The sequence below is a fragment of the Grammomys surdaster genome, unplaced genomic scaffold (genome assembly GCF_004785775.1).
Source record: "Grammomys surdaster isolate TR1022 unplaced genomic scaffold, NIH_TR_1.0 190, whole genome shotgun sequence".
NCBI classification, from domain to species: domain Eukaryota; kingdom Metazoa; phylum Chordata; class Mammalia; order Rodentia; family Muridae; genus Grammomys; species Grammomys surdaster.
Genome location: NW_021604635.1, coordinates 4055303 through 4067241, shown reverse-complemented (window position 1 = coordinate 4067241; position 11939 = coordinate 4055303). Strand labels below are relative to the sequence as shown.

Sequence of the window (11939 nt, the reverse complement as noted above, 5' to 3'; positions counted from 1 at the left end):
ATGTCACTGGGTTCTGGTTATCAGATGCAGCCTTAGCTGTAGTGGGGATCCTGACTAAACTAGTTTTACATGTCTAAAAGGTGTTTTTAAAAATGTTCTTTACAACCTAATACATTATAGAAGACTCTGAAAATTCCAGAATGTGTCAAAACATCTTAGCAGTTATATGTGGAAATTTTATCTCTAGAAATTCCTGATAACCTGCTATGGCTCCACCTGGCCTGGCTTCCTCAAGAGTAGCAACTATGCATTTATTAAACAATTTGTCTTTTCCAAATGTTTGTCCATTTTCTCCTGGTGTATCACAAGGGAGTTGCCTCTATTAACTGGAGAGGACCCAAACCCAGAGGCATTTGAGAATTTCCTTAGAGGTGTCGGCTGTGGGCTGCATCAAATCAGAATATTTCTAGAGTTCTCCATTACAGAATGCCTTGTATTCTTCATATCAACTACTTCAGAATCCATCCCATTCCAGTTTTCTACAGGTTTCCATTTATGTTGCTCAGAGCTGGAGAGCAAACTCTTTCTAATCCTTGTTCTTCCTTCTTCCTTTGCGCTGGCGTTGCAGGGGTAAGGTGGCTAATTTATACATCACAGGAAATAGAACAGCCGTGAATATGGCTGAGCCCAGACATATGTACAGAACCACTGGCAGATCCGGGTAGTGTTCTTGAAGAATCCCGATGACCGCAGGAATGGCCATTTCTCCCAGGGAAGCGCCAATTACAAAGAATGCTGCAGATTTCCCAGTTAAGGTGGTGTACTGCTCAATCCAGGAGATGCCGCTGGGAAACGTGGTTGCCATGGAGGCTCCATACACAGACGTCGCGATCCAGAGACAGAGACGGCTCTTGTCAAAAAGCACCAGAAATAAAGATGAGGCCAGGCTGCCAATGTTGCTCAGAACAATCATGGTTGCAGGCTTTAAGAGAGTTGCAAAGAAGATGGCCAGACCCCTGCAGGCTGCAAAGGTCCCCCAGAAGATGGAGTTCAAGCCAGCTGCCTCGCTCTCTTCCATGCCAACATGGGTGGTGGCAAAGGAGAATACAAAAGAGCCGTAGGTCACCTCGGCTCCCACATAGAAGAAGAAGAAGAGGAAGAGGAGACATAGCAGGGCCCAGTGATATTTAGCCCTTCGAGCTCCCTGAGCAGATGCTGAGGACTTTTTCTGCTTTGAGCTTTTCTTACAAAACAGACCAAACAGGAAGACAGAAACTACTAAGACATAGGTGCCAATAGAAGCATATGCCCACAGCAGATTCATGTCATCGGGTACCGCGAACACAGAGTCTGAGGGGGCTTTGGAGGATCGGTTCAGCATTAGAGAGTTAAAGTCGGACTCGGTGTGGTTCTGAGCAGATGCTGTGGTACCCCAGGCCAACTTAGCCAGCAGGGGAGCCAGAAAGGCACCCAAGGCGAAACTGAAGTGCAAGGCCTGCATGTATGGGGCTCCTTTGTCCCCCCAAAGAGCCAAGATGAGGACGTTCCCACCTACGAGTTAAAGAAATAATCTGAGTCACTTAGTAGGACCATTTTATTAGGGTCTATATTAGGCTGTAGGAGTTCTATGACATTCTAAGTATACCAGAACCATTCTGTAATTAAGGAGCTGTAACCCACCATCACCAGAGGACTGGGTTATATCTTATCTTCATACACAGAATTTACAAGTTAGTAAACCATCACTCAAGTCAAGCACATTAGAAACTATTTATTATAGTGGTGATCTCACTGGGGAGTAGTACTAACTGTGGTGAGAATTCGAATGCCCTCAATAGGTGGTACGTTTGCATGCTTAGTCCCCAGTTGTGGAGCTGTTTGGGAAGAATGAGGAGGTGTGGCCTCATTGGGGGAGGTGTGTCACTGCGGGTGGGCTTTGAGGTTTCAAAAGCTGACACTAGGCCCAGGCCCTGTCCCTCTTGGGCTCCCCCCCTTCCCTTCTCTTTCCTCTCCTCTCTCTCTAGGGATTAGAATGTAAAGCTCTCAGCTACTGTCCCAGGGCCTGTGAGCCGAGACACTGTGAGCCACCCTGCTCCCTGCCATGATGCTTACGGGCTAATACTCTGGAACTGTAAGCAAAGTCCCTGTTAAATGCTTTCTTCTATCTCGTCACAGCAGTAGAACAGCACAACACTGACAAATGTAGCTGTAATTTTTGAGAGAGCCCTCATATATGTTATCCTGGCCATGAACTTGCTATGTAGCAAAAGGTGATCTTGGATTTTTGATACTCCCATCAGAATCATCGAAGTACTGGGATTACAAGAATGTGCCTCTCAGTTTAAGCAATGGCAGGGATTGAGCCCAGGATTTTGTAGATAAATGCTCCGCCCACCTGATCCATATCCCTAGGTCCATGTGTAAATGTATGTGCAATACTAGGCAAAATTATCTAATGGTGGGAAAAATACCAGAGCTTCAGTGTTTCAATTGGGTGCTAATTCCTATTGAAGTAATTATTTACTTAGGTCTAAACTAGATACTAAACACCTCGATGCCAGCCAGATTGTCCTATAATTCTGTCATACTTGTTACAGGAAACAAAACCAAGTTTCAGAATTGTGACCTGCATAGTTTCAACACCCACAATGTGAATAGCCAGGAGCGTCTAGTATTTGACTATCTTCAGAAATCAGATATTTTGAAACAAGCATGTAGTTCCACACTGCAGTTTACATTCAAATGAATCTAGAAGTGTAAACTATTCCATGATCTATCAAATATCTTTTCTTCCCACACAGCAAGAAAGGTGGGCATAGAAAGCTGGGATTCGGGATAAATTAAGATCTACATGTAATTTAGGAGGTCTTCAATGATAGGATGAAGCATGGAGATTTTCTGCTGTGGAGAAAAAAAAAAAAAACCAAGAAGACAGACAAGAATGTGGTACCCACACAGGTTCTCTAAGCCCAGAGTCTGGGCTGCATTTTAAGCTGAATTGCTGCTTCTGCAGCCATAAAATAATCCTACTCCTGTAAGGTGGTTTAACTGAGAATATCCTCCACAGTCTCCATGGTGCCTCAGTCGGTGGCACTGTTTTCATCAGTTAAGCAGTGTCCTTGCTGGAGGAAGTAGGCTACTGGGGCAGGCTTTGAGAATGTAAAAGCCTCCCTCCAGCCATTTCCAGTTGTTCTCTCTGCTTTGTGCTTATCCTTCAAGATGTGACCCCTCAACTTCCTGCTCCTGCCATCATGCCTTTACTCCCTTATCATGGACTCCACCCCTCTGGAACCTTAAGTCCAAACAAACTCTTTCCCCTCTAAGTTACTTTCTTCATACTGTTTTATCACATCAATTACAAAGTAACTGATACACCTTGTTTGTCCTATCAAGTCACTATTTTCTCTTATACTAAAGTGGTCAAACTCTATCCCTAAAGGAAAGCTTGCCCATTTACATTATAATTTCCCACAGAAAGGGAGTCCTTCCTGTTTCAGTCTCTCATAAAGCAAAATCCTCCAAATGCACTTCATAGTTCACTGTCCAACAATTGGTACCCTAATTGGCAAAGAGAAATGGTACTGAGGTATGATTCTGTGGAGCTGAGCTGTGGTGCTGAGGAGCTGAGGTGTGATGCTGAGGTACTAAGGGGTGATGCTGAGTTGCTGAGGGGTGATTCTGAGATGCTAAGGAGTGATTCTGAAATGTTGTGATTCTGAGGTGCTGAGGTGTGATTCTGAGGTGCTATGGTGTGATTCTGAGAAGCTGAGGGGTGGTGCTGACGTGTGAGTCTGAGGTGCTCAGGCATAATACTGAGGTCCTGAGGTATGAGTCTGAGAAGCTGAGGTGTGATTCTGAGGTGCTGAGGTGTGGTGCTGAGGTGCTGGGGTGTGATTCTGAAGTGCTGAGGTGTGACTCTGAGGTGCTGGGGTGTGATTCTGAGGTGCTGAGGTGTGACTCTGAGGTGCTGGGGTATGACTCTGAGGTGCTGAGGTGTGATTCTGAGGTGCTGAGGTGTGACTCTGAGGTGCTGGGGTGTGATTCTGAGGTGCTGATGTGTGATTCTGAGGTGCTGATGTGTGATTCTGAGGTGCTGGGGTGTGGTGCTGAGGTGTGAATCTGAAGTGCTGAGGTGTCGTGCTGAGGTGCTGGTGTGTGATTCTGAGGTCCTTCTGAGAAGCTGATGTGTGACTCTGAGGTGCTGAGGTGTGATTCTGAGGTGCTGAGGTGTGACTCTGAGGTGCTGGGGTATGATTCTGAGGTGCTGAGGTGTGACTCTGAGGTGCTGAGGTGTGATTCTGAGGTGCTGAGGTGTGACTCTGAGGTGCTGGGGTGTGATTCTGAGGTGCTGAGGTGTGATTCTGAGGTGCTGGGGTGTGATTCTGAGGTGCTGGGGTGTGGTGCTGAGCTGTGACTCTGAGGTGCTGAGAGGTGCTGAGGTGTGAGTCCTTGCTGTTTTCACAGCAAAACAAGTGGCACTCTAATTTCATATACTTTACTTTTCCTCATAGTACCGTCCCTGAGAGTGGAGATGATGTTGAAGGATTCACTAACCTGTATCCACAACACCAACTGAAGCACCAAACACAGCCATCATGATAATCAGTAAAAATGCCTTCTTGCAGAAAGGGATGAAATAAAACCCAGCTGCGGTAGCCAACATTGACACACCTGAGGAAAAAGAATTAAGCCAGCTAGAAAACAAGTGTTCATGAAGGTTCGAAGTCAAAGGGACATCATAAAAAATTCTAAAAATGAAAACTAACACTGAATTAAAGCTGTTTGGTCTTGGGCGGGACATAGTGATGTACATCTTTAATCCCAGCACTTGGGAGACGAGGTGGGCAGGGCTCTAGGAATTGAGGCCAACATGATCACATAGTTTCAGACCAGCTGGGGCTGCATAGTGAAAGCTTGTCTCAAAAACAAAAACTAGAAAAGGTAAAACCAAATCACAACAACAAAAATGTTTGAGCATGAATGGATGAGAGACGCAGAGGCTATATGTGGGGCTTTAATCTAAAGCTTTTATAATACTTGTGGCCCATAAAAATGTAAATTACTATGACTTGATTCCAATTCTGTCATTGCTAATGATCAAATTAGAAATTGTAACAAAAGATAATTTTATAGTGTTTGAGTTGGTCCAAAAAGTATTAATTCAAAGAATATTTTATAAGATAACAATGTAAAAATGCAAAAGTAAAACTCAATCCTTATAACAGATAATAGGAAAGCTTTACCAAATAAATTCATTTGTGGGATAAAAGGAAATGAAGTACAGAAAAAAAGTCTTTCAACCCACTTTGGAAGTAGTAATGATTACTTATGTATCAGCAATAAATTAGTAACCTTGCCTCCAAAGATGTTTTAATATAGTAATCTAGATTGCTTTAATCTTGCCAATTTATTGAAAATGGCATGCTAACAGCTCTGCTCTATTTTCCAGGGTCAGGACCCAAGGTGACAGTCTGTGCTCAGCTCTGACAAGGGCAACAGGACAGAAGTGCACCCTCTATCACTTCCCTACCATCCCCTGTCCTTTCGTCTCCCAACCCAAGTCCACAGAGCCTGGCCAGGTTCCAGGAACTCATTCTGAGCCCTGTGGCCCAGAAGCCCCGCCCCACCCCATAAGCAAAGCTTCCTGGTCAGCCAGCGCATGTGCCTAGAGAGGAGTCTAACTCACAGTACAGGTCCATTTGGCTCGGGGTTGCCAACACTCACACCCAGGATAGAGCTGATCACGTTTTTAGAGGCTTAGGAGTCGTTTTCCTCCAGCGAAGGGTACGGAAGCGCGGCTGACAGGGCGGATGAACACAGCTGTTTCCATTGCCAACCATTCTGTAGACTATGCTTTTAATATTTAGAGTAATGTGAAAATTCATTGAAAAAAAGTGAAAAGCAGTGTTTGCTTACCCAAAAGTAAAAAAGGATTCATGTAGTCAATGAGAACTCCACCGATCATAGTGCCGCATAAAAATCCAGAGGCGCGGCCCACAAAGATGATAGAAAGATTGCCGAGGTTTTGATTCACATTTGTGGCCAAATCTTGAAATGTAGGCCCGAGGATAGCAATGCTTATTCCCTGAAATTTAAAAAGAGAAGAGCTGTGAACTTACACCCATTAAAATTATGTTTATTTAGATGGTTGCCTTTTCCTTTATAGAAAATGGGAGGAGAATTATAGTGTAATATAGGGGTTCCCTTTATTCAAACAGGAAAAAGTACAACCCTTTACTATTAGAGTCATATGCTCCTGTGAGTTTTCTTCTACTTAACTTTTAAATTTTATTTGTTTGCCTTTGGTTGCAATTCTTTTTTAGATTTTTAAGAACACTTTAAAAGATTTCCCTGCATTTATAGTTAAGATATATCAAATTTATTTTCAAAATATTTTCTTTATTTTAAATCTGACTGATATAAGAATTTAGATGTCAAAATTAAATTCTCAAACATCAACTTATTACGTTGGTTATGTTTTTAAAAAGCAATACTTCTGGGACACATGGATTTCTTTTTCTGAACTACACACATAATATGCAGGAAATAACTATCTGAATATTTCTAAATCTATAGGCCTCTTTAATGAAAGTCCAAAGCTACCAGGCAGAAGTATAGACTATAGGGCTTTTTAGGAAATATTTACATATACATATACAAAAAGGCTTTATCAATAAAATGTTGCCTGTAGCAAAAATGTGTTAGCAAGAACCAAGGGTTGAAGAGAAAATTCACTGAGGCCTTTGAGAAAAACGTTTCTAAGTCATCTATATTTCAAGAGTAATTAATTATAATGCACTGGTCTGCCCCAAAGCAAATGTCCTCCTTATCTTAGCAGCAGGAACTCAGAACTAAGGACTGCAGCGTGGCCAGGCCCGCAGCAAGCACCAGGTTCATGAAAGAAGACTGACTACAGGTTCTAACCGAACTCCTTCACAGGACTTAGGCCTGTGCGCACAGTGAAGACTCCTTAGCGCCTGCAGTATTTTCTAGAGTAGACCCTCCTATAGCGAAGTGGCCGGAAAGCAAGCCAGGTGTGGGTGATCTGCAGTCCCAGAGACTGGCGCAAGGTGCTCAAATTCAGCCTCAGTCTGGGCTGCTTAGTGAGACGCTGTCTCAAAATACTGAAGTTTCAAAAAAACGGACGCGGCTCCGCCCGGCTACTAACCACCGTCTGAGAGACAGGCCTTTGACGCCTACCCTAACCTCCTGGATGATGAAGAAAGTCACTTTCCTCTCAGAGCCCGTTTTTCCGTCTGGAAAATTACTAGTTGGCATAACTTGGTCAGGTTACCAGGAAGAGGCAAAGTGGCATTTGACAGTTTAATAATTTGGAGCTCGCGGGGATGATTGTGGAGGAGAGCAGGTGACGGCTCCGGTTTCCCTTCCTGTATCTCCTCCCAGCGCACCCAGGTGACAATGAAAGTTTAACGACGTCGGAAAACACATTAAGGTGATCCGTTTGAATTGACAAAAACCCTCCAAGATTAGAAACGTGTCCATTTTTTAAGTGGGGAGCCTGAGACCCAGGAAGATGAATGCACCCGGGCTCCCTCTGTGCAGGCTGGGGGAGCAGGTCTGCAGCTGGGGAGGGCTCGTTCCCTACGAAGCCTCCTGCCCCAGCCTGGGAGGGGGTAGCCTCGGCTCTCACCAGCCCCACGAAGGAGGCGTACAGGACCAGCGTGGTGAGCCAGAGCAGCGCGCCCCGGCTTCTGCCGCCGCGCCCGGCCGCCTCCTGCTCACTGCGTGTCGCTGGGACCTCGGCGTCATTCAGGAGCCACTGCCCAGTCACCGGGGCCACGGCCCCGGGGAACTCCAGTTCCAGCTCCAGCTTGGCGGCTCCGAAAGGCTCTGGACTCCCTCAACGTCTCCCCGGCGACTAAGCCCTGGGCGCAGCCCGGCCCCGCCCCGCAGAGCCTCTCCCCACGCCACCTCCCCGACCTCGGGTCCACGCGGGGCTCGCCCAGTCCGCACCTCTCCTGGACTCCCGAGGCGCAAAGGCAGCCACGCCGGGGACCACAGGTAGACGCTGCTGCGCCCCAATGAAAAGTCCCGCTAGACCCACAAGATGAGGTCCGCAGAGTTTCCTGCAGAGAGAGGGAGGTTTGCCCTTCATAAACTTCCCCAAACCCTGCCCTGCTGTCTGAGATTTCTGAGCCTTGTGTCTGTCTTTCACTCCACAAACATGTAATGAGGCGTACTCAGGAGCTTTCCTATGTGCTGATTAATTCCCTCTATGCTGCCACCCAGTCAGTCGCCAACCACCGTATAACAGCAACTCCAGAAACAAATGTAGGTTCTCTGGTTTCGGATATATGCCTCTTCTAATTCAGCACATAGTTCTGGAAAAGCATAGTATGTAGTAGATGGTTAAGTAAAGTTTTGCTAGCTGAGATCTTAGAGTTTGAGATACAGTTTCTATTCGGTTGAAAGAAGACATGTAAATAATTACTGACTGCATGATTCAGCCTTCTAGAAAAAACACTATGAAGAACAGGTTATGGGACGCGTAGAAAAGAGGAACTACTTCTATTTGGGAGGCTTGAAGAAGACTTCACTGCAAAGATATGCCATTGGGATCTTGGCAGAATAATGGAGTTGTCCATAGGAAAGCAAGACTTCAGATGAAAAGTGTTAGGGCAGTGTATGGAGGGCACGGGGTATCTTAAGGTGGACAGTGCTAAATGTTGGGGGAACATGCACGCAGTCTCCAGTTCCCACCTTTATAGGTCTTGTCGGCTAGTGGAAGAGACCGGAATCAAACAGCTACACCAAAAACGTAGCGTAAAGCTGCGGAGGAACGTGCGGGGCTGTGATTTCAGAAACCCACTTTGGTCTGGAGTGTTTAGGAAGCTATCTTTAAGGAAAGTGTGGATGCTGTGTACCAAAGACACTGCAGGGCGATTGGGAGACCTAAGTCAGCGCCATGTTGTAAAGATCTCTGGATGACACACCCATGAGTTTGGACTTCAGCAGTTCACTCCTGATGACACACTGAGATTTAGTGTGACAACAGGATGCTTTCCAGGAATGTGTTAGCCCTCGTGATAATTCCTCTTTCTCACCTCAAATTGAGCTCATCCCATCCTCAAGAGATCTTTTCCTGCTCCCGTGACACCACGCTGTTGCCACCATCTACCTGGTCTTCTCTGGACAGACTCCAAGGTCACACCTTAATATTCCCTGTTTCTGTCTCTCAGTACATCTCAAGTTCTGCCAATATCACCTCATTAGAAATACTCTATAGGTATTAAAAACAAAAACAAACAAGCAAACAAACAAAAAAACAGGCTTTTCCCTGTGAAAAGGCTGGATTGAAAACAAATTTGGTTTAAAGATTTAACTGCCCCCCCACCTCCACCCCCCTGCAGTAAGATCCTAATATGCAGCTCTGGCTAGCCTCGACTTCTCAACCTTCTGACCCCACTCCCCCGCAGTAAGAGCCTAGTATGCCGCTCTGGCTAGCCTCGACTTCTCAACCTTCTGCTTCCCTTCACCAAGACCAGGATTATAAGCACACGCCAGCAGATCTGACTGGAACCGTCTGCTTGGGGACTCTAGGCCCCAACAACATCCAATTCCGTAAGGAAATAACTGATGTGTAAGCCACGCATGGTGGAAAACACTTGTAATCATGACACTGAGGAAGCTGAAGCCACAGAATCACTTGGCCAAGGCCAGCGGAGGCAACAAAACAAGCAAACAAGAAACCCCCGAGACCGGGTGGTCAGATGAGCTGAGCGAAGCGGCCGGTTTTGTATACAGTGTGGGAGTCTGAAGAGATATGGCCTTTATAGACTCCTGTGTTTGAGTGCCTGGCCCACAGGGAGTGGCACTATTGGGTGGTGTGGCCTTGATGGAGGAAGTGTGTCACTGTGGAGGCGGGCTTTGAGGTTTCATATATGTGCTTTTGCACCCACACCCCATTTCCTGAATAACAACTCAGAGGCTTAAATTTATTTTTAAAAATGCCTAGGCTGTAAGTTCTGCTGGTTCCCCAACTAACTCTTTTTTAGGGTTTCTCTGTGTAGTCCTGGCTGTCCTGGAACTCACTTTGTAGACCAGGCTCGAACTCAGAAATCCGCCTGCCTCTGCCTCCCAAGTGCTGGGATTAAAGGCATGCGCCACCACCGCCCGGCCCCAACTAACTCTTAACTTACAATTTATTCTAACTTGGACTTAGCTACATGGCTGTTTTCTTCTCAGTTTCATTCATCTGATTTCCTCAGAATCTGGATGGTCATCCTGCCTCTGACCATCTCCCAGAGTTCTTCCCTCTCTGCCGGATGTCCCACCTTCTAATCCCGCCTCAGCTCATTGGCCATCAGGTTTTTATTGACAGGTAATACTTCCACACAGCACACACGGGGGAAGATTATCCCTACGTCTCCCCCTTCTAGTCCAGTAAAACGCTCTTTCTCTAACATTAATAAACTATATACAATAAGGACAATTATGAAAGGCATCAGGCAAGAGTTACATTCACAATGCCTAGTGTATTTGTAATGGACGACCTTGGAGAGAGTATCTACCATCCTATCTCGGTGGGTCCAGAGTTCTGTACCTAAATCACTTTCTATCGTAACTTGCATTACCAACTTAAAAAAATATCTTTTTTAGATTTCAAAACACTTTCTTAAATCCTAAACAACTTAAGCTTAATTGTAAGACTATAACCATCGATCTAGTCTTCAACCCCATCAGAGCCCTGAGAATAAATACTACCTAAGTAAATGGGAAGTGCTCAAGCAGCTTCCAAAACTATGTGACAGACTTTTTGTGAGGCAGGACCTTATTGAAGGACTTGCCTACTTTGTCCTTGTAAGCTCAACAGTTAACTTCCCCGTGTCCCAGTTATCCAGTTTGAACATCATACTGTTAGCGGTTGAAGCAGGGCGATTTCTTGCCCAGTGGCTAGCTTGCCACCTAGAAGCAAACTCCATATGGAGATTCATGTGGAAGGTCTTCAGTGCTCACCTTCTGTGAAACAGAACAGAGGAGCTGCCAGGAACAGACATGCCTCACTGCCAAAAAGGCTTTTATTAATAAAAACATTTTTAAATGCCATAATCTGTAGATCTCTGACATTTTTGAAGAACATCCATCTATCTACACTATATCTGAATAGGCAAACATTCCTCGTTTCTAACAATTCACTATCTGTATTACCTAGGAAACATATTTCTGTAATTAACTAAATTAATATCTAACATGACCGTGAGTTTGATAGACTGACTACTAACTTGCATTTCTTAATTATCCCAAACAGTAGCTTTCAAGGGCTAAAACTTTACATTGTAATTTTAAATGAGCTTCATAGGTACAATACCTTATACAAGAGTTGAAACAGATATACAGTATGTTGCAGCAAAAGTAATCTTAAATTTGTATCAATATACAAAGTCTGTACCAATGTAAAAATATTTGGCTTGTTGATGCTCTTTGGTCCAAAGGTAGATTCAATGGTCTACCCTTTTATCCTTTTATTTCTGTATCTCCCCCTCTTTTTCTTTTTCATGCCTTCCCCCCTTTTCCTCTAATACTTGATAGGAGAGAAAAAAGGATAGAAGAAAGAAAAAGGGAAGGAAATCTTTGAATCTAACCTCTTATACTTTGTTTTCTCTTTGACCAAGACCATTAACAACTCGTGACCAACTCTCCTTAAGTTATGACATCCACCCCAAAGAGTAGATGCTCACTGTGGGTGACATTCCCTTCTAGAGGCCCTAAGAAAATTGGGATATTGGCCAGTCTTAAGAAAGTCAGTTGTAGCATTTGTTGTCCAGTCTCTGTGTGCTATGGAAGTGCAGCGCTTACCTGAAGTCCTGGCTGGAACAGTGTGATGTTGGGTGATCTAGTCAGCCATATAGAAGTTTTTCTGGATGCAGATTTTTGAGGAAACAGCAATTGGGGCAGTCTGGCCTACCTGTCTTGTCTTCTTTGGTGTCTGGTCCTTTTATTCTGCAAACATATAAGCTTCCAAAGGTAACACACATTTT

General features: G+C 44.9%; 1 protein-coding gene across 1 annotated transcript; it reads right to left on the bottom strand.

Moving 5' to 3' along the window:
• Window positions 1-297: 297 nt before the first annotated feature.
• LOC114622586 (sodium-dependent glucose transporter 1B-like) lies at window positions 298-5964 on the bottom strand. Its single transcript, XM_028768994.1, is given in 4 exon segments — window positions 298-528; window positions 530-1491; window positions 4495-4611; window positions 5857-5964. Coding segments are annotated over 4 exon segments (1266 nt in total). The 5' UTR covers window positions 5906-5964; the 3' UTR covers window positions 298-390.
• Window positions 5965-11939: the final 5975 nt, after the last annotated feature.